Source organism: Pongo abelii, chromosome 3, assembly GCF_028885655.2.
Source record: "Pongo abelii isolate AG06213 chromosome 3, NHGRI_mPonAbe1-v2.0_pri, whole genome shotgun sequence".
In the NCBI taxonomy this organism is placed as follows: Eukaryota; Metazoa; Chordata; class Mammalia; order Primates; family Hominidae; genus Pongo; species Pongo abelii.
Window position 1 is genome coordinate 142,409,720 of NC_071988.2, and position 24,691 is coordinate 142,434,410.

General features: G+C 38.3%; 1 protein-coding gene across 8 annotated transcripts in view; it reads right to left on the reverse strand.

Annotated features, from left to right (window-relative positions):
- PRDM5 (PR/SET domain 5) overlaps positions 1–24,691 on the reverse strand; it is a 238,818-nt gene that overhangs the window by 199,927 nt on the left and 14,200 nt on the right. For all 8 annotated transcript variants that reach the window (XM_054554414.2, XM_063723623.1, XM_054554413.2 and 5 more), the window contains exon 2: positions 23,311–23,394. In XM_054554414.2, the coding sequence (XP_054410389.1) occupies positions 23,311–23,394 (84 nt within the window). The remainder of the gene's footprint in view (positions 1–23,310; positions 23,395–24,691) is intronic.

The window sequence follows — 24,691 nt, forward strand, 5'->3', positions numbered from 1 at the left end:
GTAATTGCACACTCTATAAATATACTGAAAACTAATGAATTATACATTTAAAAGGATAAATTTTGTGGTGTATAAATCTTAATAAAACTGCTATGAAAAATTCACAAATGCTTCCTGCATTTATGCCCAATCTATTAGTGAAAAAACATATCTCTCCATGACCACATATCAGATAAGCAATATTACTACTGCATATATTGAAATAACAGTTACTTTAAAAGATTTATATAGATCCCATTGGTCTCATATATACATAGAAATGCACACAAAAATATCAGCAAGAGTGAATACACAAAAAAAAATCTGGGACATTAATGTCGTATGTATTGCTATAATTTTTTACATCATGTGTGATGATATGTAATGAAAAATAAGCATTTTTGAAAACATAACCTGGTTGATATTTGTATCTCCCTTAATTTACACTTTTCCTACCTTCATTTACACTTTCTCTCTACTTGAAACACTTGCTTTAACCCCTAAAAATACATAAAAGAAATGTTCTTGTAATAGTTCCTACAACTAAAAACACTTTCATTAAGTATGCTTTCTATGCTCCCCAATCAAAACATTTGTATAACATGGAAATAATGAAAGATACAAATATTGGACTCCTTACCAGGCTTTAAGCTTTACCTTCTCTGCCCAATACTTTTTATCTTTCTAAGTAAATCCAGCAGCCAGTACAAAATATCTAAGAAAGAGTAAACATCCAAGACATATTTGTTGAATGAAAAATAACAAATGTGTTCATTTTCATGGGGGACACTACTTCTGAGTGTACACCCTGACCATCCTCCTCCTTCAAAGAACATTAAATTTATTCATATACCTACTCTTTCCTATGAAGTCTGATAAAAAGCTGACCTATCCCAGCTCTAGGTTATGCCTGACTGGAATAAAAGCAATCTCTTTCATCTCTTTCCCTTTCCCAGTTCAAGAAAAGACATATTGGCCGGGCGCGGTGGCTCACGCCTGTAATCCCAGCAAGGCGGGTGGATCACGAGGTCAGGAGATCGAGACCATCCTGGCTAACACGGTGAAACCCCGTCTCTACTAAAAATACAAAAAATTATCCAGGCATGGTGGTGGGCTACTCGGGAGGCTGAGGCAGGAGAATGGCCTGAACCCAGGAGGGGGAGCTTGCAGTGAGCCAAGATCACGCCACTGTACTCCAGCCTGGGTGACAGAGCGAGACTCCATCTCAAAAAAAAAAAAAAGTAAAAAAGAAAAAAAAAAAGAAAAGAAAAGACATATGACATATTACCCACCTCTGGCATATTAGAGGAGATCTACTAGGAGAAGAAGATTCTTCAAAAGGTACCCCTATTCCTTACAGACACTATCTTGTCTGCAACCTACCTGATACCTGCCACTAGCTTGAGGATTAAGCCTCTACCAAGGTAGAAAGGTGAAGAGGTGGAAAAAACTTGGGTAACATTAAGTTATTAATCCACCAGCCCTAAAGCCTGCTTGACTACTGAACTTCCTCTTATTTGACATAATGTCCTTCCTCATTATTTAACAAGTTGGAGTTGGAGTTGCAACCAACTACATCTATTTGATAAAATTCCTCTAGTTCTACCTGGCCAGGCATGGTGATTCATGCCTGTAATGCCAGCATTTTGAGAGGCCGAGGTGGGCAGATTATTTGAGGCCAGGAGTTCAAGACCAGCCTGTCCAACATGGTGAAACCCCATCTCTACTAAAAATACAAAACTTAGCCAGGCGTGGTGGCACATGCTTGTGATCCCAGCTACTCAGGAGGCTGAGGTAGGAGAATTGCTTGAACTCGGGAGGCAGAGGCTGCAGTGAGCTGAGATCACACCACTGCACTCCAGTCTGGGCGACAGAGCAAGACCCTATCACCGAAAGAAAAAAAAAATTCCTCTAGTTCTATAAGTTGTGATCAGAACCACAAAGATAGTGGAAGTACTCCAATAACACAAAAGTTATGTGTTTTTTTTTCTTTTAGTCAAACAACTTGGCTTCTAATTCCAAGCATTCTTTAATCACACCTCAGGTTTTGCTGAATGACCAGAAATTGGCTGGCATATTTAGGTAGGACCCATCTTATGAATGGCAGATAAAGGACAACCACAAAACACAGAACTTCCAGAAGACATGAAACATTCGATTGCTTTGCATTTTCCCTAACTAGAGGACTAATTTCAGGAAGAATGCACTACGACATTTGACATTTGTTTTAGGAGTTCCAGCATTCTATAAGGCTTCATAGGTGGTATTTTTCCACCAAGGTCTACACTAAGTGGTTCTATTTGGACCCCATAACAAAATGTTATCATCTGCAAAAGAAAAACATTTGGTAAAAAGAATTCTTTGTTTCAAACACCTAAAAGGACTTCCATAAACAATAAAGAAAACAAAAGATTTTAAACAATTGAAAACATTTTTTCCCAAAACTAAAACACATTGGAAACCTGGTACTGAACCAAGTTCCCAACAGCAGGACAGCTGTAATCACAAAATAACTGCAAAGCATGAGAAAAACATGTAAACAAAATGTCCAGTTTAATATCCAACCAATCTGCTCCTTTAAAAACTATATTTCAGTAAAATCACCATCATCATCAAAAAGAAAAGAAAAATGTCTATAAAGTAGGCAAGGCTCAGACAATTAAAATACTAAGGAAGTTAATCAGTTGTTTCCTTGTTTTAACCTTTAAGTAACTTATTTTTGAAGAATGTCAATGGTAAAAATAGCTATACATTTATGCAATGTATTTATTCAATATGAATGATTTGTTGAATAATGAATATGAAATGAACTTTTTTTCAATTATATTTATGTTCTAGATACTCTGCAAAGACCTAGAGAGTAAAGATAATAATAAGGTAATAAAAAGACAATGCCCTTCCTTCAAAAGTCTACAACATAGTCCACCCCACCCTGTCATCCCTCTCACTCTTATATAACTGCCCTGTCTCAGATATGTCATCACCTTCCACCCATATAGCTTAAGCCAAATACTTAAAAGTCATTCTTGACTCTTCTCTTTCTTTTTTTTTTTTTTTTTTTTTTTTTTTTGAGATGAAGTCTCACTCTGTTGCCCAAGCTGGAGTGCAGTGGCGTGATCTCGGCTCACCGCAACCTCCACTTCCTGGGTTCAAGCGATTTTCCTGCCTCAGCCTCCCGCGTAGCTGGGACTATAGGTGCCTGCCACCACGCCCGGCTAATTTTTGTATTTTTAGTGGAGATGGGGTTTCACTATGTTTGCCAGGCTGATCTTGAATTCCTGACCTCGTGATCTGCCCACCTCGGCCTCCCCAAGTGCTGGGATTACAGGCGTGAGCCACCGCGCCTGGCCGACTCTTCTCTTTCAACACACAATCCAACAGCAAGCCCCATCAGTGTTAGTTACCTTCAACACACAACTGGAAGCCAACCACTTCTCACCAAATTTACTGTTAGGGCCCAACTCCAAGCGACCATCAAATCACTCCTTGACTACAGCAACAGACATCTAGGTGGTGTCCCTGCTCCACTCTTGCCTCTCTACCTGTTCTCCCCAAGGCAGACACAAAGACCTTCTCAAGACATAAATCAAATCTCATCAATCTCCTGCTCAAATCCCTTAAACGACTTCCTTCTACCACCAGAATAAACCTCATTATCTAATCTAGAAGTACCTCTCTAATCCTACACACCACTACTGGCCTCTCATCCACTAACCATTAGCCTAGCTGGCTTTGTTTCTGTCCTTTGAACAATGTGACTTCATTGTCATCTCTGCTACAATCTGGTTTCTTCACCTAGTTCTTCTTCAGATGGCTGCTACTCTTATTATTTAGGTCCTACCACAACTTGACAGCCCAGCTAAAGCAGAAACCCACAGCCTAGACATTTCACCCTATTGTTATTCTGTTTTATTATTTTAACTAAACTTTCTATTGAAGTGTCACACAATTACTGAAAGGTGCAGAAACTTTGTGCATACATCTCAATGAATTCTCACAAAGTAAACACAGCCATATAGCTATCACACAGATCAAGAAACAGTCTCCCCAGGTCTCTACTTCTAATCGCTACCCTCACAGTGAGGTAACCACAATCCCGATTTATAATTTTATAGATTAGCGTCACCTGCTTTCAAACTTTAGCTAAAGGGAATCAAACAGATGTACTCCATTTTCTCTAGCTTATTTCACTCAAGGCTTTGTTACTGAGATTCACCCATGTTGCTAAGCATAATAGAAATATACTCATTATCATAAAATCTTTATAATATTCCATTTTATGATAAACCAGAATGTATTTGTCCTTTTACTAGTACATGGACATTTGTGTTACTTCTAGCTTGAGACAACTCCTGATACTGCTGCTACGTAGGTTCCTGTACAAATCTTTTAGTAATGTGTTCTAGTTAATATCTGTCTAGTGGAACTGCTGAATCATATCACATGCATATATTCAGCTCTAGTAGATACAACTAGATAGATTTCCAAAGTGATGTGACCAATTAAAAAACCCAGAAGTAGTATATGAGAGTTTCAGATAATACTTGCAAACATTTGACATTGTCTGTCTTTTTAATTTTAGTCATTTTGGTGAACATATCATGGCATCTTATGCTTTTGATTTGCATTTCCCAGATAACTAATAAAGTTAAATATTTTTTCATGTTCATTGGCCATCTGGACATCTTCTTATATGACATCCTTGTTCAAGTATTTTGCCCATTTTTCTTTTTTTTGAGTTTTATAGTTCTTACTATATTCTGGATACAAATCCTTTTTTCAGAAACGTATTACAAATATCTTATCCTCTGTGACTTGCTTTTTCATTCTCTTTGTAGTATCTTCTGATAAAGAGTTCTCAATTTTAGTGTTCACCAATTTATCATTTTTCCACTTAAGGTTAGTGTTTATTGTGCTTATTTAAGAAACTTCTGTCTTTACTTTCATAAAAGTATTCTCTTAGAAAATTTCTTTGAAAGGTTTATTGCTTTCATCTGATATGTTTACATTTACAATCATATTAAGTTTATTTTTCATATATGATATGAATTAGGCATCAAAATACTATTTTTCCATGAGGATATAATTTTGATCTAATATAATCCTTGAAAATGACATACTTTTCCCACTATATCATTAATGTTACTTTTGTCGACAATAGTTTCTATTTGTCTAGTCTCATGACAATTCCAAAGTCCCTTTATAAATCTGGTTGTATAAGTCCTCCAGTTTTGTTTTTTTACTTCAAAGCTGCCTTGATGGCACCTTAGCTTTTTACATAAATTATAAAATCAATTTCCATACCATCACCCTCCTTGCAAAAAAAATAATAAAAATAAACTTTCCAGGATTTTTACTGAGATTGTATCTTTTTTTAAGTTTTATTTTAGGTTCAGGGACATACACACAAGTTTCTTATATAGGTAAACTGCGTGTTACAGGGTTTGGTATACACATTATTTTGTGGCTTGGGTAATAAGCATAGTATACAATAGGTAGTTTTTCGATCCTCTCCCTCCTCAAGTAGGCCCTGATGTCTGTTGTTCCCTTCTTTGTCTCCATGTCTACTCATGTCTACTCAGTGTTTATCTCACTTAGAAGTGACACATGTGGTATTTGATTTTCTGTTCCTGCATTAGTTCACTTAGGATCATGGACTTCCAGCTCCATCCATGTTGCTGCAAAGGCATGATCTAGTTCTTTTTTATGGCTGCATAGTATTCCATAGTGTACATTTTCTTTATCTAGTCTACCATTGATGGGCATGCAGGCTGATTCCATTACTTTGCTATTGTGAATAGTGCTGTGATTAACGTATGTGTGCATGCATCCTTAAGGTAGAATGATTTATATTGCTGTATTAGTCCATTCTCACACTGCAATACAGAAATATCTGAGCCTGGGTAATTTATAAAGAAAAGAGATTTAATTGGCTCATGGTTCCACAGGCTGTCCAGAAAGCATGGTGCTGGCATCTGCTTAGCTTCTGGGGAGGCCTCAGGAAATGTACAATCATGGCTGAAGGTGAAAAAGGAGCAGGCACCTCACATGGCCACAGCAGGAGCAAGAGAGAGTAGGGGGAGTTGCTATACACTTTTAAATGAACAGATCTCACAAGAACTCACTATCATGAGAACAGTACTAAGGGGATGGTGCCAAACGATTCATGAGAAACTCACCCCATGATCCAATCACCTCCCACTAGGCCCTATCTCCAACTGGGAAGTCACAAATTGACATGATTTGGGTAGGAACATATATCTAAACCATATCAGTTTCTTTGGGTATATACCCAATAATGGGAATGCTGGGTCAAATGGTACATCTATTTTTAGTTCATTGAGAAATCACCACACTGGTTTCCACAATGGCTGAACTTATTTACATTACCACCAGCAGTGTATAAGAATTCCCTTTTTCCCACAACCTCACCAGCATGTTTTTGTTTGTTTTGTTTTTGTTTACTTTTTAGTAATAGCCATTCTGACTGGTGTGGGATGGCATCTCATTGTGGTTTTGATTTGCATTTCTCTAATGGTTAGTGATGTTGAGCATTTTTTCATATGCTAGTTGGCTATGTGTATGTCCTCTTTTGAAAAGTATCTGTTCATATCATTTGTCCACCTTTTAATGGGGTTGTTTGGTTTTTGCTTGTTAATTTGTTTAAGTACTTTATACATTCTGGATATTAGAATTTTGTCAGATGTGTAGTTAGTAAATATTTTATCCCCTTCTGTAGGCTGTCTCTTTACACTGTTCTTAGTTTCTTTTGTGGTGCAGAAGCTCTTTAGTTTAACTAGGCCCCATTTGTCAATTTTTGTTTTTGATGCAATTGGTTATCACATCTTCGTCATAAAGGCCCTTTGACAGGGCCTATGTCCAGAATGAAATTTCCTAAAATTTTTTTGTAGTAGTTTCAGTAGGAATGGCACCAGCTCTTCTGTATATATCTGGCAGAATTTGATTGTGAATCCATCTCGTCTCGGGCTTTTTCTGGTTTTTAGGCTTTTTATTACTGATTCAGTTTCTGAACTCATTATTGAGTCTGTTCAAAGATTCCGTTTCTTCCTGGTTCAATCTTGGGAGATTATGTCTCCAGCAATTTATCCATTTCTTCTAGGCTTTCTAATTTGTGTGCATAGAGGTTTTCATAATTGTCTCTGAGGATTTTTTGTGTTTCTGTGGAGTTGGTGGTAATGTCTCCTTTGTCATTTCTGATTGTGCTAATTTAAATCTTCTCCTTTTTTCCTTATTAGTCTAACTAGTGGTCCATTGATCTCATTTATGCGTTCAGAGAACCACCTTCTAAACCCTTTGATCTTCTGTATGGTTTTTCACATCTGTTTCCTTCCATCCAAATCTGATTTTTGGTTATTTCTTGTATTCTGCTAGCTTTCGGGTTGGTTTGCTCTTGTTTCTCTAGTTTCTCTAGATGTGATGTTAGGTTGTTCATTTGGGAGCTTTCTAACTATTTTTTGAGACAGAGTCTCACTCTGTCGCCCAGAGTGACATGTTCTTAGCTCACCGCAACTTCCGCCTCCTGGGTTCAAGTGATTCTCCTGCTTCAGCCTCCCAAATAGCTGGGATTACAGGCACCCACCACCATGCCCAGCTAATTTTTGTATTTTTAGTAGACACAGGGTTCCGTTATGTTGGCCAGACTGTTCTCGAACTCCTGACCTCAAGCGATCCACCTGCCTCAGCCCCCCAAAGTACTGGGATTACAGGCGTGAGCCACTTTCTACCTTTTTTATTTGAATGTTTAGCACCATAAAGTTCCCTCTTAACACTGCTTTAGCTGTATCGCCAAGATTCTGGTATGTTGTATCTTTGTCACATTAGTTTCAAAGAATTTCTTGATTTTGGCCTTAATTTCATTGTTTACACAAAAGTCATTCAGGAGCAAGTTGTTTAATTTCCATATAGTTGTGTGGCTTTGAGTGATTTTCTTTGTGTTAATTTCTACTTGCATTGCACTGTGGTCTGAAAGTGTGTTTGCTATGATTTTAGGGTTTTTTTTTTCTTTTTTAATTTGCTGAGGATTGTTTTATGCCTATGTGGTCAATTTTAGAGTATGTACCACCTACAGACGAGAAAAATGTATATTCTGTTGTTTCTGGATGGTGAGTTCTATAGATGTCTGTTGGGCCTATCTGATCAAGTGTTGAGTTCAGGTCCCGAACATCACTGATAGTTTTGTCTCAATGATCTAATACTGTCAAGTGGGGCGTTGACCAGTATTATTGTGTGGTTATCTAAGTCTCTTTGTAGATCTATAAGAACTCATTTTATGAATCTGGATGTTCCTAGTGTTGAGTGTTCTGGTCCACAGGGCTCTCTCAGATAGGAACCACAGTTGGCAGACAGGCCATATCCTTGCCAGGTCAGCCCTACTCTGCTGTCTGAGTGCTTCACAGGGGCGCACCTGCCCACAGAATTTAGGCAGAAGCAGGACCACTGGGCCGGAAGTTCTAATGGGTGTGGCTCATCTGGCTATGAGAGGTGGAGGAGGGTGAAGTCACCTGCCTGCTGTCTGGTTGTTTCTCAGGAAAACAGAAGGTTGTGCCTGCCAGCTAAGTTCAGACAGAAGTGAGACTACTGACTAGCTGGCAGCTCTATCACGTATTGCCTGACTGGCTACTAGTGGCAGTGGTGGGTGGGGGCTCCCATCCTGCCATCTGGGTACTTCTGAGGACAGCAGAAGGTTGCAGCTGCACCAAGTTCAGGCAGAAGCAGGACCACTGGGCCAGAAGTTGGCACTAAGGCCCATCCAGTGAAGGGGGAGTAGAGCAATCTTACTGCTCCCAGGCCCCATGACTGAAGCCTCTATTGAGGCTACAGTGCCAGTGGTGGTCTGCTCCAGGACCCGAGGCTTATTAAAGTCCCCTTGGACTCAAAAGAGTTGCCCGTGAAAAACATACTGACGGCTCTCTGCCTCAGTCCAGAAGCAAGATGGAGGGGTGCTGGGAGTCCAGGGGGATTCTCCCGTTTCCATTCTTGCAGAGGTCCCTATGGAAAGTATGAATTCCTCAGAGGGCTGTCATTCACTCACCCTTTTCCATGTCGGAGAAGTTCTCCTGCACTGAACCTAGACAGACTAGTGTCCAGCTTTATTCCTCTCTGCTCTGTGTCTCCCTGCTGCCTTGATGGATCCCCACACGGCTTCTCAGATGGTTGGCCTGCAGGGTCAGTATTCACTAGCCCTTTTGTTTCCTTTCTGTCAATGGTGCACATGAGCTGTCTCTAGTCCACCATTTTGGCCCCTCCTCCGAGACTGCATCTTTTGATGCAGTTGACTTGCACTCTATGACTCAGCATATAGTTAATTTGGTAAGTGTTCCAAGTGCGTTACTTGACCAACTGTCAGTGGACACAGTATTCTATATCTGTCAATTAAGTCTTTTGTATTAATTGTATTGATTGAATTATCTATATGTCCTTTCCAGGTTATTTTTTCCTGCTTATTCTATCAGCAATTGAGAAAGTTGTGCTTAAGTCTACCACCATTAGGATTATTCATTCACCTATTTCTACTGCTAATTATTTTAGTTTTTGCATTCACATTCGGAACATATCTATTTTTGAATGTATTGACCCTCTTTATTTCTAGTAACGTTTCTTCCTTAAAGTGCATTTTATCAAATATTAGTAAGGTTAAACCTAATTTCATTTGTATTTGCATAATATATTTGTTTCATTCTTCTATTTTCAGGCTTTCTGAGTCTTTAAGTTTTAAAATCGTCTCTAAAGAGGCGTCAGGTTTGTTCTTTGGTCCAATTCATTAATAGTATAAGTCTTTAAATTGAAATACTTAGTCCATTTAAATTTAGCACAACGATTGATCTAATTGGGTTTATACTTACCATCTTACTATTTTCTATATGACACAGTTGTCTCTTTCTCCTCATTCCTTGCCTTCTTTTTGGATTAATAAAATGATTTTATCATCCTATTTTTCCCTTGTATTAACCTTTTAGTTAAAACCATATTTTAGTATCATTTTAGTTAGATAACCTAGTTAAATTTACTTAATAAATTTACTTACTAGAAACCTGGAATGCTTTAATTACAGTTACTTCCCTCCAGCCATTCAAATTGTTCTTATTATATAAATTGCATATATTTTTAAACCAACATTATTATTGTACAACACCAACAATATGTTATTCACCAATATGGTTACCCTTTATTGCTCTTCACTCCTTTCTGCATTTCCATGTTTCCATCAGGATTCCTTTTCCTTCTCCATGAAGAGCTCCCTTTACTTTAATATTTCTTCTGGTGCAAGTCAGCCAGTGATAAAGTCTCAGTTTTTGCTTGTTTGAAAACATCTTTATTTGCCTTTAAAGTTTGACAACACTACTTATACATGAAATTTGGAAGATCTCAAGTTTATTTGTTCTGAGGAAAACAGCATCAAATCTTTTGTGTATACATTTAGTTTTATTGTAAAAACAAAAGAAACATATATATATTTTTAGGGTTTAAAACTGAGAATCTTCTTTCCTTTCTCATAAAAGTAGAATTTACAAATGAAAAGGGACAAAATTAAAACAGAGAATGTCAATTTCAAGGATCTTACATATTTTGGATGATTTTGCAATTAGCAGAGCTCAAGTCATCACTAGAAGAGAATTCTGTTTTAAAAATATAAGTTCAACTTCAATTACCCATGCACAAGGAGAAGCCATGTTATCAAAATACCCACTTAAAGCCATTATCATTTCTGCTTCTGCTCCATTCTTTCTCTCCTCTCCTTGTAACACTAAACACCAAAACATCGGAAATCCATCCTTTCCTGACTTAATTCCATTTTATAAGATTTTTCTTTTTTATTTTACAACAGAAAGTGCATGTACATGATAATGTTAAATGTCCATAATCACAAAGAGACACAGTGTAATCTCTGAATCCTTTAGAGAAAGTAAAATCAAAAATTTTGTGCACTAATGCAAGGCGGATAAGCACCCTCCAGCTTCCAGCAAAGCAAAGGGAGAAAATTTTCTTCTTTCCCACAGTGCAGGTTGATGTGTTAGTTCCACATCACTACATTCACATTTTTTTAAGGCAAGAAACTTGGAACAGAAATGGGTAGAGATGTTTTTTCCACGTATTTTGCTCAAGAGTCTCCCACAAAGTAAGTGAAGAACCAGATCAGGGAGAGAGAGAGAGAGACCTTATTAGAACAAGGCAACTGAGTACAAAAGGGGAAAAAACAGGAGACGGCAACTGGCTCCCAAAGAATGCAAAATTTCTAAAAGTAAAAAGAGGGTCAGAATCTATCAGTATTCCACGAGTCATCTTCCTCTTCAACCTTCCTCCCTCTTCCACATCATCACCATCTTCATCTTCTTCCCCTCTGCCCTCATCTTCTTCATCAAAATATGTTTCAAGTCTTCTTCATCATCATTATGAACATCAGCTTCTTCTCCTTCCCCTTCTTTATCTATCATATAAGCCAAGCTGTGCTTTAATAGCAGGTTTTTGTTTTGTTTCATTTTGAGACAGGGTCTTGTTCTGTAGCCCAGGCTGGCACCATCATAGCTCACTGACACCTCAACGTCCTTGACTCAAACAATCCTCTCATGTCAACCTCATGAGTAGCTAGGACAACAGGCATGTACCACCATGCCCGGCTAATTTCTTTATTTTTTGTAGAGACAGGGTCTTGCTTTGTTGCAATCTCTTCCCTGAGTCCCATTTAACTTCAGTCAACACTAAAGATGGGCCACCATTCTACTCGAGATGAAATCTGTTGGTGAGAATTTTATTTTAAAATAAGGTTTTTCAGCAAAATAAAAATCTTGCTTTGTGGCAAGACACTGTATCTACAAAAAAATAAACAAATTATGGCTTCAAGCTATCCTCCCACCTCAGCCTTTCAAACTGCTGCAATTATTTGCATGGGCCACCATGCCCAGTCCCAAAGAGCATCTTTGATGAGCTCTCTTAATTCACCTGCACCTGCATCAGAATCATTGGTGAATCAAGTGAAGAAGGCCTGAGATTTTTCATGCTTCCTCTTCCAGACAGCTTTATTTCACTTCTGACATGATCATTTAATCAAGTCCTTCTCAGATTCCCATTTAAGTTTAGTCAACACTGAAGATGGGCCACCACTCTACTTGAGATGAAATTTGTTGCGAGGAACTTTATTTTAAAATAAGGTTTTTCAGCAAAATAAAAATCTATTCTATAATATTATTTAATATTTTAAATTCTGTCACTTTCATTCTAAAGAGATAGCACAGCATCTCTTCATTCACATCTCAAGCAGGGAAGTCATTTGCACATAGTTGATTAACATTACCTCTAAATTTGAAATTCAGGAGATCAATTACAACCTCTTTTAAATAGTTTGAAGTTTGTTACATTTTTGTTCTACTTTGGAAATTTCCTCTCTGGCTTGTTTGTAAAGTCTGTCTATTTCAATTTGTGCAACATCCCTGTGCTTAAATATTTCACATATATATATATATATATATATACACACATACATATAATTTTTTTTTTGAGATGGAGTTTCGCTCGGTCACCCAGGCTGGAGTGCAGTGGCACAATCTCGGCTCACTGCAGCCTCCACCTCCTGGGTTCAAGCCATGCTCCTGCCTCAGCCTCCCGAGTAGCTGGGACTACAGGCACCTGCCACCACGCCCAGCTAATTTTTTGTATTTTTAGTAGAGACAGGATTTCACCGTGTTAACTAGGATGGTCTCAATCTCCTGACCTTGTGATCCGCCTGCCTCAGCCTCCCAAAGTGCTGGGATTACAGGCGCGAGCCACCGCTCACAGCCTTCCTATAGTTTCTTTTTTTTCCCCTCCTTTCAGTAAATCCAAAGTAGCAAAGTTTTCCTCTGGGTAAGATCTGGAGGTGGTCTTAGTACTCTCATTTGAAGAATGAATGATGTGAATAATGCTGTTAGTCTTAGCCTTAAACTAAAGCTAATTCTTTGACAAATCCAAAGAACCAGTCACCTAGAAGTGACTCGAAGAATTAAGTCACATTTGGAAGAGATGGGAAGAACTAGGTCATTTTATTAATGATATTTTTGCTGGGTAAAGCATTCTAGATTGGCAGCTATTTTCTTTTTGCACCTTAAAAATATTATTCAGTTGTCTACTATCTTTTAATTTTTCTGTTAAAAATCAACTATCACTCTACTGTTCCTTTTTTAATGTGTCCTTTTTTTTCTAGCTGCTTTTAGGATTGTCTTGGTTTAAGTAGTTTTACTAAGATATCTGTAGGTGTAACCGTCTTTCTATTGACACTGCTTCAGGCTCATACAGCTTCCTCAATTCATCAGATAATGTTTTTAAAAAGTCCTGGAAAATTCTTAGCCATTACCTCATCAAAACTGCTTCTTTCCCGTTTTCTACCTCCTCTCCTGCTAATCTAAAAGGTCCTAACATTATAGATATATTAGATATTTTCACTGTCTCACATATCGGTTTAATCTCTGTAATTCATTTTCAATATTTTCTACTGACTTCTTCCTCATTCATTCTGTCTTTTGCTTTGTCATACCTACTATGTAATTCGCACACTGAGTTCTCTGCTCTAAAATATAAATTTGCTCTAAATGTATAAATTTGCCATTTGTACATTTCAATTTTTTAGTAAAATTCTCCATCTCTTCCTCTTTTTGTCTCATCTTTTCTTCCACGTGCTAGAGTATAACAGTCATGGTTATTATAAAGTCCTCATCTGCTAACTCCAATCAATATTTGAAATATCCTTAAGTCAGTTTCCATTGTCCAGCTTTTATCATTTTTAGTGATATGGTCCTATCTCTTCATGTCTAGTCATTTTTTATAAAATGCTGGAAATTGTATATTGAAAAGTTTAGAGGATCCAGGTATTATATTTCTCTGGAGTAGATTTACCCTGTTTTCTATCAGGCAGAGCAGAAACTGTTCACCTTAAATGCATCAGGGAGTGAGGTGATTCACAGCTGGGCTTCAGTTGTGGCAAGGCTCAGTCTGTTTCAGTGTACTATATTCCTACCCACAGCCCTATGGTGCTTTCAATTCAAAGTATGGCATGCACTGAAAGCCTCTCCTCAGCAAGATGAGACCACAGAACACCTTGCTTTTCAAAGGGATGTGGCTTAACTTTATAATAATCTGTCACACAGCTTCATAATTCTGCAAATGTCTTGAGAAGGAGATAGCAATATTTTTTAGTACTTTTGGGTCTCCAATATTGTTGCTTCACACGACAAGATTTCCAAAAGCTCTACCTATTTCTGTGTCCTCAAAGAGTAACCCTCTAGACAGGCTGAGCTCAGATTTTCAGCCTCTTGCCTATACCCAGAATCAGCAGTCTGACCACTTCCCCAAGAGAAAAGCAACTGCAGATTATCAGTTCATCTCTCCAAAATTATCACCTCTCTGGAGCTTCAGTTGCTCTAGGACTCCTTGCTTTAACACCCCTTGAAGCCATTAAACAAATTATTTTTATATTTAACCTGTCTTTTGGAGTTGTTATCAGCAGTAATATCGATGTGTTCAAGTTTGTATCAGACAGAAGCTTTCTTGCCCTATTTTACTTTCTTTATACCATATATCACTACCTTTCACTATACTATTTATTAGGGATGTTTTAATTCTATCTTTGCTACTAAAACATAGGCCCCAGAAGAATAAGGGCTCTACTGCATCCTAGGGGCAGCAATCAGACTGAAGACTGTCTGAGTGTCTGATAGCCCTCCTCTTTCCATCCCGCTTCATTCACCATGCCTATTTTTGTTTTGTGAAGAATTCCAAACGAGCACATCATTTTTTCTGTATGAGAAACGAGAAGAACATAATTCTATATGTTCTCATAAAGAATCCTTATTCCCCTTTTTCATATTTCCTTACTTCCTCCTCCATGAGAGAAATAGATTGGAATAAATATACTTTGGGTTTCTTTCCTTCATGGTTCCCTCTCTTCAGCTGATTACTGAGACCCTGAGAGTCATTGGGTCTGATACTCACTTTGGTTACCATACCTCAGAAAAAGAGCAGGGGCCAGAATTTCCTGTGCCCATCCCCCTGCTGTGTAGTAAGCAGACATACCAGCTGACTCAGGATGTGCCTTCTACACAGGCTGGAGACCTGTCTCTCTCCAATGCTCTCTGTTATCCTCCATTCCAATTATGCTGCGAAGTGAGTCTGAATTAGGCCACAATTCGTCACACAGCTGATTGGCAATAGATTTAGAATCTACTTTGCTGACTCAATTCCTGCCACAGGTGGTACACACTTCAAGATTTCAGAAGCCAGGCATGAAGGCTCCATTCTGGCCTAGGCTCCTAGTCACCAATCCAGCTTTTCTGGAGCTAGGTACTTAGAAAATTATTGCATGCTGTAGGGATAGGAAAACAACAAACTCAGAATCTCCTAGTTTATTCTCACAACACAGTCAACTCAGAACACTTCTACTACCACATGTGGTGGGGTTTCCCCATCACACACCAAGCAAACAACTCTCTGGTGGATTATTCAGATTATTCAGTACCACACCAGCTGGGTGTCCTCTAATTTCATTCAATCCTTATATTATCTATCTGGAGATAACATCACATCCCACAGGTTGAAGGCTCAGTCTCATAAGACTGTCCTGCACCAGGCAGTGGCAAGTCCAGGCCTCTGAAACTTTTAACCAACTTGCTATAGACTGGAGTTCCCATGACACTCTCCCCAGGTTCAATTAATTTGCTAGAGAGGCTAAAAGTATTCAGGAGAACACTTCACTTATGTTTACAGGTATATTAATAAGGGATATTCCAAAGAATACAGGTGAACAGCCAGATGGGAGAGATGCATAGATAGAGAAAAAGGCATAGGTATAGAAGAGATAAATAGCCATAAGAGAAGGAACGCAAAGCTTCCATGCCCTCTCCAGGTACACCACCCTCCAGAAATCTCCATGTGTTCATTTATCTGGAAACCCTCAGAACACAGTTCTTTTGGGTTTTTATGGAAGCTTCATTACTAGGCATGACTGATATTAGTCACTAGTATATCAACCCAACCTTCAGCCACCCTCCTCTCCCTAGAGGTGAGAGGCTGAAAGTTCCAACCCTCTAATCACGTGGTTGCTTCCCGTGGCAAACAGTCCCATCCTGGAGGCTATCTAGGGGACTCCAGCCTCCAGTCATCTCATTAGCATACAGAAAACACTCTTATACTCTAGGGATTCCAAGGATTTTAGGAGTTAAATGTCAAGGAAGTAGATGAGGACCAAATATAGATTTCATAATATCATACATGCTCATTAATAAAGTAGGTATTTTATCTTCATCTGGTTCCTATCTGTTCTTCATTGGTTCAAATTAATAACCAAGGACAAAGAGAGGTTATTAACTAAGAACCATCACCAGTGTGTAAGTGAAGAGGGGAGTCAAGGGTTGGAAAAGAAGTTTCCAAAAACAATCCATATATATTTTAACTGATAAATGGATGTCTTAAACCCCATCAATAACAGAAGGAGCCCCAACTTATCTGGTATGTACACTTATTTTGAAATAATAATTTGCTATAACTGTAAGAGATTCACAATCATACAAAAGCAGCTGCAAATCTTATAATGATGTATTTTAATTGCTTTATTTTGTGGAGTTTTGGGGGGTTTTCATTGCTTAAAAAAAGTTTGTTTAACACAACAGGTAATGCCCATACACAGTAAAAATTTAAAGGTAAGAAGATTATATAGTAATAAAAAAGTCTCCCTCTCTCCTCTATTTCTTGTCACCCATTCCTTTTCCTTAGAGACAGCTATTGTTACCCATTCACTTCTATTTTAGGTACATTAAGCACTTTTATATATGTCTTCATGTATTTAAATAAACAAGTGACAGATTATGTACAAGCCTCCATCCTTTTTTAAATTTTTAAATTTTTGGTTTTTATTTCAGTAGCTTTGGGGGTACAAGTGGTTTTTGGTTACATGGATGAATTCTACAGTGGTGACTTCTGAGATGTTAGCGTACCTGTCAACCAAGCAGTATAGACTGTACCCAATATAGTCTTTTATCCTTCACCCTGTTCCTACCATGATGGCTATATTTTGAAAACATGTTATTTACCCAGTCCACAAAATCAGAAACTGCCCACAAAAATAAATAAAATCATGATAATTTGATCCTCTGGATTTTGTAATATGCAATTTTCTAGTAGGTGTAATGACTAATTACCCTGGTAATACACTAACCTCAGATGTAAAACAGAGTTTTCTCATGAATGATCCAGGAGATAGATGTAGGAAAATAAATGCATGTAAAACTTTTTAAATGCCATTAAGTCAGGCTGGTGCAGGTGACGTACACGGCTCTCACAGTGCTCTGTGTATCCCACATTGTGTTACATCTGGAACCCTTACGAGGCCACAGACTTTTTAAAAAAGCAAAGTTCAACCTCCATTTGTTTTGGTTTTGTCCTAATGTTCCTTGTGTTGAGATAAATACCTTTTTAGCATAAGTTATGGATGATATAATGTATTTAAGTAAAAGAGGCTTAAATTTTTCCTATGAAAATGCCACCCAGAATTAAGATATTTTACTTGAAATTTTAGTTTGTATCTGGTTCTTTAGGATTCTGCACACAGTAAAAGCTGTCTTTCCAGAGGGACCACCCAGTGTACTGAACTGTGGCATAGCATATGACTCCGCTTGCATCAGATCACACCACTGAACATCCACTGCATCTGCAGAAACGTTCAAAGACTAAGAGGCAAATGCAGACTCAGCATGAGTGAGAGAAAAAGAGGAGAGTGAGGCAGAGACCTTGTGATCTCGGAGCAGTTGTAAAGTTCAAGAATGAATGACTCCACTGGAAATATAGGACACCACCAAGTTTCTGAGAACTTATCAGGGCAGTTTCTACACAAAACCTATTGCAAGCATCCCAGAGAATCACTTTTGAAATGGAAAGAAAGACCCAGAGCCAATAGAGAAGAGCTGTTTGGAGGATTCCAGCCGCTACTGGATTCACCAGTAGCCACTTTAGAACAACTAAATCATGGTCAGAACAGGTAGCAAGGAAAATGCACAAACTGTGCTGCATTCCACAGGTGCCAAAATGTAATGTTATATGCTGGAAACACGGAGCCAGTGCCTGGAGAAAACGTATTTGAATTGTGGTTTGAAATATCTAAGAAAATATTATAGAAAGAGGATGTCTTGGAGACATAAAAACAAAGAATTATTGAGAGTTTAGCAAATAGAACATAGGTCATAGGTCATAGGTCATAGAGTGAGTCTGAATTAGTAGAGAATTGAAGGAAATGTATCTCAAGCTCCAAACCACCCGGCAAAAAGTAGACAGAAAGACTTCTAATTAAGAGAAGAATGGAATACAATGCAGAAAACTGGGTACATTCCACCACATTGTCAAAGGGAAGCATTTACAGTCAAACACTGGTTCATAACCTCAAGCTTTGTAATATGCCTGAGGCCCAAGAAATCCAGAGTTCTTCTGCTTAAGCACTTAATTTTAAAAGAAAAGTAAAAATGTGAGGTGATCAAGAAGGATTAAAGACCCGCAATACTCAGTCTATTCAGAGACCAAGCTCAAAACCTGATGGCCAATACAGAAAGTAACTGAGGTACTAGTGAGCGCTCTGAAGCAGTGGGCATCAGTAAGCTCTAAGCTGCACCTTTGGACCAAGAGAGAGAGGTGGCAATAGACAGTATCAGTGCTCCCTATGATCCTAAGATCCCTTCATACCCTGCCCCAAGCTCACAGAGGCTCACACCTGCCAGGAGGCTCAATCCTGACTGGTACCTCCAAGTTCTTTGGTTTGAAATGGCTCCCCAGCGGCTCTTGGCCTTGTCCACCAGAACCACTGGCATCATAAGCAGAATACAGGTACAAACTGAGAAAGAGTTATGCCACATGCTCTCTCACATGACATCATTTTCCAGACACTACCACCAGGTTCTGGTTCATGTTCCATAACCACAACATATGTAACTATTGGTTTGAGAAAGACTACTCATTTGAGAGCTTCATTGTGGTTAGCACCATACATATGGGGCATAGCAGAAATGACTCCCATAACCAATCTAAATTTACCCACCAGAGGAGGGAAGGCTCATTATCTCCCTTTGGAAAGACTCAAACAGTTCCACAAGGGGCAGAAGTAGGACCAGTAACAGGACCGGTTATTCTCCTGTATCTGTGCTCTTTCTGAATCCTAGCACCTCCAAAGCTAAAATAATAAAAAATAAACGACTTTCAATAGTATAACTCAGGGTTTGGAAGCAGCTTGCTCACTCAACATAATAAGGGATAAGATTAAAGATAGCAAGCAATAACTCTGCAATTCTAAAAGTGTTGTTCTTTAAATGTTCCCTCTAGAAGACCTACCACAGAATCTGTCCCTTCCCCCGCCCAGCTGCACAACTGGGCAGAGCAGGGAATGGCTGATATGGTTTGCCTCTGTGTCCCCACCCAAATCTCACCATGAATTGTAATAATCCCCATGTGTAAATGGCAGGGCCAACTGGAGATAATTAAATCACTGAGGCACTTTACCCAATACTGTTCTCATGGTAGTGAATAAGTCTTACAAGATCTGATAGTTTTATAAATAGGAGTTCTCTTGCACAAGCTCTCTTGCCTGCCACCATGTAAAACATGCCTCTGCTTCTCCTTTGCCTTCCACCATGATTGTGAGGCCGCCCCAGCCATGTGAACTGTGAGACCATTAAACTTCCTTCCTGGTTGGGCATGGTGACTCACATCTGTAATCCTAGAACTTCGGGAGGCCGAGGCCGGCAGATCACTTCAGGTCAGGAATTCAAGACCAGCCTGGCCAACATGGTAGAACCCCGTCTCTACTAAAAATACAAAAATTAGCCGGGTGTGGTGGCGTGTGCCTGTAATCCCAGCTACTTGGGAGGCTGAGGCAGAAGAACCTCTTGAACCCAGGAGATGGAGGTTGCAGTGAGCTGAGATCGTGCCACTGCACTCCAGACTGGGTGACAGAGGGAGACTCCTTCTCAAAAAAAATTAAAAAAAAAAAAACAAAACCTCCTTCCTTTATAAATTACTCAGTCTCAGGTATGTCTTTATTAGCAGCATGAGAACAGACTAATACAATGGCTGACAATCCAAAGTGAAGACGAGACCAAGAGGAAAAAGAACCAGAAGGGGAGGGGGAAGGTATATGAACTAAGGGGTTAAATGTATCAAAAGGTCTCAGGTGAAAAAAACAGGCTGGAAGGGAACAGAGACTTTTCATCAATACCCTTTTGTACCTTCTGAATTGTGTAACAAGTACAAATATTACTTGTTCAAAACACAGACATAAAGGGTGAAGTAAAATGAAATAGAGAATGGCAATCGTGTGAGTGTACCATTACCTGAGCATAAAAATGTATAAAATCAATAGCTCCTTGGGTAGCAGAGTGAGAGAGCTGGAGACAACTAGTGTGAAAACAAAATAATAATGCAAAGACATTAAAGAACTACAGGAATAGATAATGCAGAACTAGATGATGTACTGTGGAACTGTCAACTATATAATAGTACAAAAATGACCGTTTCCTATATGCAAGTCTTCCTTTTAAAATAAAAATTATTATCTGTTTAACAATACCTTATAGCTACACAAAACATTAATGTGATCATCACACTAAAATTTTCAGATGACAAAACAAGTAACATAAACTATTAATAACATGTTAAAAATTGAATTTGTACCCCTTAAATTCATACAAATAACATTTTTAAAAAAGAAAAAACCTGTTAAAAATGTATTATTTTTATCATTTTATGACTTACTAAGTTATCAGGTTTTTTTGGTCACATAAATGTTTGGTTTCTGAAAAACCTTCATAGTAAAAGAATTAACTGCTGAGGAAATTAAGACCTTGTAGAAACATAGTGAAAGCCATTAAAATGTTTAAGTTCATAAAAGTAAACAAAACAGCAGGCTAAATTCAGACAATATCAATAACATTTCCCACTTAAATTTTAGTGAGGACTATATTATGAATTTCCATTTTTTATCACTTGCACTGAAGAAACCTTTCAGAATCCTTTCTCAGTCACCTCCATTCCTCACCCCCAGCAGTTTCAACAATACGGGTGATGCTTAAAAATGCATTTTGCTTACAGGTAATACACTGATAGTTTTATGTGTACTATGGATAGGCTATAATACCCAATTATTTAATCAAATGCCGATATAGCAGTAAAGGTATTTTGTAGATGCGGTTAACATCTAACAATCAAACACTGATAGAGGGGTAAAGGTATTTTGATTTAATCAAACACTGATATAAGAGTAAAGGTATTTTGTAGATGCAGTTAACATCTACAATCAATTTACTGTAAGTAAAGGAGATCACCCTCCATAACGTGTGTGGCCCTCATCCATTTAGTCACAGCCCTTATGAGCAAAAACTAAGGTATCCTGGAGAAGCTATTCTGCCTCAAGACCGCAGCATCACCTTTCTGCCTGAGGTTCCAGCCTGAGGACCTGCCCTACAAATTTCAGACTTTCTACTACCACAATAACATAATACCTTAAAATAAACAAATATACATACAATCTCCTTGGTTCTATTTCGCTGAAGACCCTTACTGATACATGCAAGAGAGACTCTCTATGTGTAGTTCCTTACTCCAGTTTTCCAACCTTTTCTGATTGTATAATCTCTACCTCCTACATGTATCTCAGCTCTTACCCTCCTCATAGAAACTATCAAATAGTCTTGTGTCATATTGCAATGTTTCAGTCAACAGTGGACTATATATACAATGGTAGTCTCCTATGATTATAATACTATATTTTTATTGTACTTTTTCTGTATTTAGATCTTTTTCAATTTCATTTGTTAGAGAAGGGGTCTCCTTCTGTTGCCTAGGCTGGAGTGCAGTGGCATGATCATAGTTCATTGCAGCCTTGAACTCCTAGGCTCAGGCAATCCTCCCACCTCAACCTCCTGAGTAGCTGGGACTACAGGCACGTACCACAAGGCCCAGATAATTTTTTATATTTTTTTAAGAGATTGGGTTGCTATGTCACTCTGGCTGGGCTCCAACTCCTGGCCTCAAGCAATCCTCCTGCCTTAGCCTCCTGAGTAGCTGGAATTAGGCACAAGCCACTGTGCCTGACTTGTATAAATACATTGGATCCATAAATGCTTGCCACTGTCTTCCAATTGCCTCCATTACTCAGTACAGTAACATGCTGTACAGGTTTACAGTCCAGGAGCAATAGGCTATACCCTATAGCTTAGGAGTACAGTAGGCTATACCATCTAGGCTTGTACAAATATGCTCTATGATGTTCACTTGATGATGCATTTCTTAGAATGAATCCCTGTCATTAAGTAACACATGAATCCCTGTCATTAAGTAACACATGAATATATAATTCCTAGGACTGCATTTTCCAAATTTTTGTTTCAACAGTCTACACCACTGCTGTCCTATTTTGATACCTTAGGTCCTTTTTCTAATGCCTAGAAAAGAACAGCAATGAATATAATTGGCATAAACTAGGATGAAAATTCTCTTAACGTGCAGACATATACTGGCATATACAGATCTCTGCCTAAGTAAAACTTTAGACGGCAAAAGACTGTCTCTAGTGTTACAGCTCCTTAACTATGTGTTTTTAAAGGTAAAGTACATTTTAAGGCGGGATTTTTGTTACAACGTGAAACTGAGATTTGTTTCTATACAATTAGAACTTCAACTAGTAAATAAAAAAAATTAAGTAAAATTTTATTTACAGAAGTCAAGTTCTAAATTCAGGGCATGCTTATTTTGAAAGTCAAACATCACTATACCTGAAAAACTTATTTTTCGACGAAGAACTTCAGATCTCTAAAAGAACTGTCTAGTAAGATATTTCAACAGTCCACTTTCTCTCTAAAAAAAAAAAGCTAAACTCTTTTTAAAACCTAAAACATTTCAGCTGGGCACAGTGGCTCATGCCTGTAATCATAGCAGTTTGGGAGGCCGAGGCAGGTAGATCACTTGAGGTCAGAAGTTCAAGACCAGCCTGGCCAATGTGGCAAAAACCCCGTCTCGACTAAAAATACAAAATTAGCTGGACATGTTGGCGTGCACCTGTAATCCCAGCTACTCAGGAGACTGAAGCAGGAGAATCGCTTGAACCTGGGGGGCAGACGTTGCAGTGAGCCAAGATCGCACCATTGCACTCCAGCCTGGGCAACAAGAGCAAATCTCCATCTCAAAAAAAAAAACTAAAACATTTCAATACTTAAATACTTAACTGGAATCAATATCAATTAATGAAGCCTTAAAAATGCATTAAATGATACAAAACAAATAAATTATTAACATTAAAATAAGTCATATCCTCACCTCCCACATCAACCTGTAATCCATATTTTCATCCAAGTCTTCAGGCATTCTCTTCTCTCCAGCAAAGGGTCCGAACTTTTCACCCTGAGTAGCAATTTATATTGAACAAGGATTAGTACAATAAATCAACATACTAAAATAAACGACTTTTTTCTTCTGGAATGTTTTTCTGCAAATCTTCATGCCCGAAGAAGAGACACTTTTAAAATATTAACTAATTTTCCCAACACAAAATGTTTATTTACAATCCAACTTAATCTGTTTTTAGCCTAAAACGCTAAATCCACAACATAGGAGCCAACATAAAAGGGTTAAATCATTTACTTTCAAATTCTGACAAGGCATTGGACATTGTATTTCACATGTTTCAATCCTCTTCATAGCCTCTGGCAAGCGATGTTGAAAAAAGCACTGAGTTTTGTCTGACTTGAGAGACAAGCCCACCAGGCAGAAAATCACCTGGTTTCCATAAAAATCATAAATTCATCCATATTCTGGACAAGAAAGACATGGGCTTGGCATTCTCAGAGGAAGAGTATTCATAAATAAACTTTAAATTTGCCTGCCAATCTTTCAAACAGGCAAATGGGCCCACTTTAAACCATGCTTTCTCAAAGTGTGTGCTTTGAAGCCCACATGCACGAGAAACACCAGTGTTACTAGTTTGAGATACAGAATTCTGGTCTTTGTTAAAATCAGAATCTGGAAATGGGCTGTCCTTCAATCTACCCTGAAGGGACTTTTAAGGACATGTTCAATGGGCAAGTAACACTCTTTTCTCTCTAAAGTGACCAAAGCAGGGACTGCAGAGACAGTGGGAATGAGTTGAATTTGTCCAACCAGACATTTTGTTGAAATGTGTGCAGAGGAGACACAGAGCCACTCGTGCTTCTAAACCTGCCTATGACTATTTTTCAGCAGATTCCTTCCCTTCACATGGAGGTGATGAAAGAAGAAAACCAACAAAATCTCTTTTGATGAACATTGTAAAGAGAAAAGATAACCACCAAGGCAATATTTCAAGGATATAAATTACTTAATGAACAACAGAACACCCAACTCCTGAGAACAGTAAAATTTTAAAGCTTAAAGAATTACAAATATTAATAGTTAACCCAGCCCCCTCATTTTACAGATGAAGAAAAGAGGTCCTGAGAAGCCATAAATACTGGCAGAGCCAGGAAGACCATTTCTTCAATGTTAACTTAGGGGCAGAAAATATCCACAGAGATTCCTCAAATCATGACTATAATTGTAAGTAATTTAAACACAGGCATAGCAAAGAAACAGGGAGATTGCTCACTATTCATAACATTAGAGATATTAATACAAAGTTTAGACAGCCAAATTCAGAGAAGCTAGAAGCCTGCTCTGCTTCAAA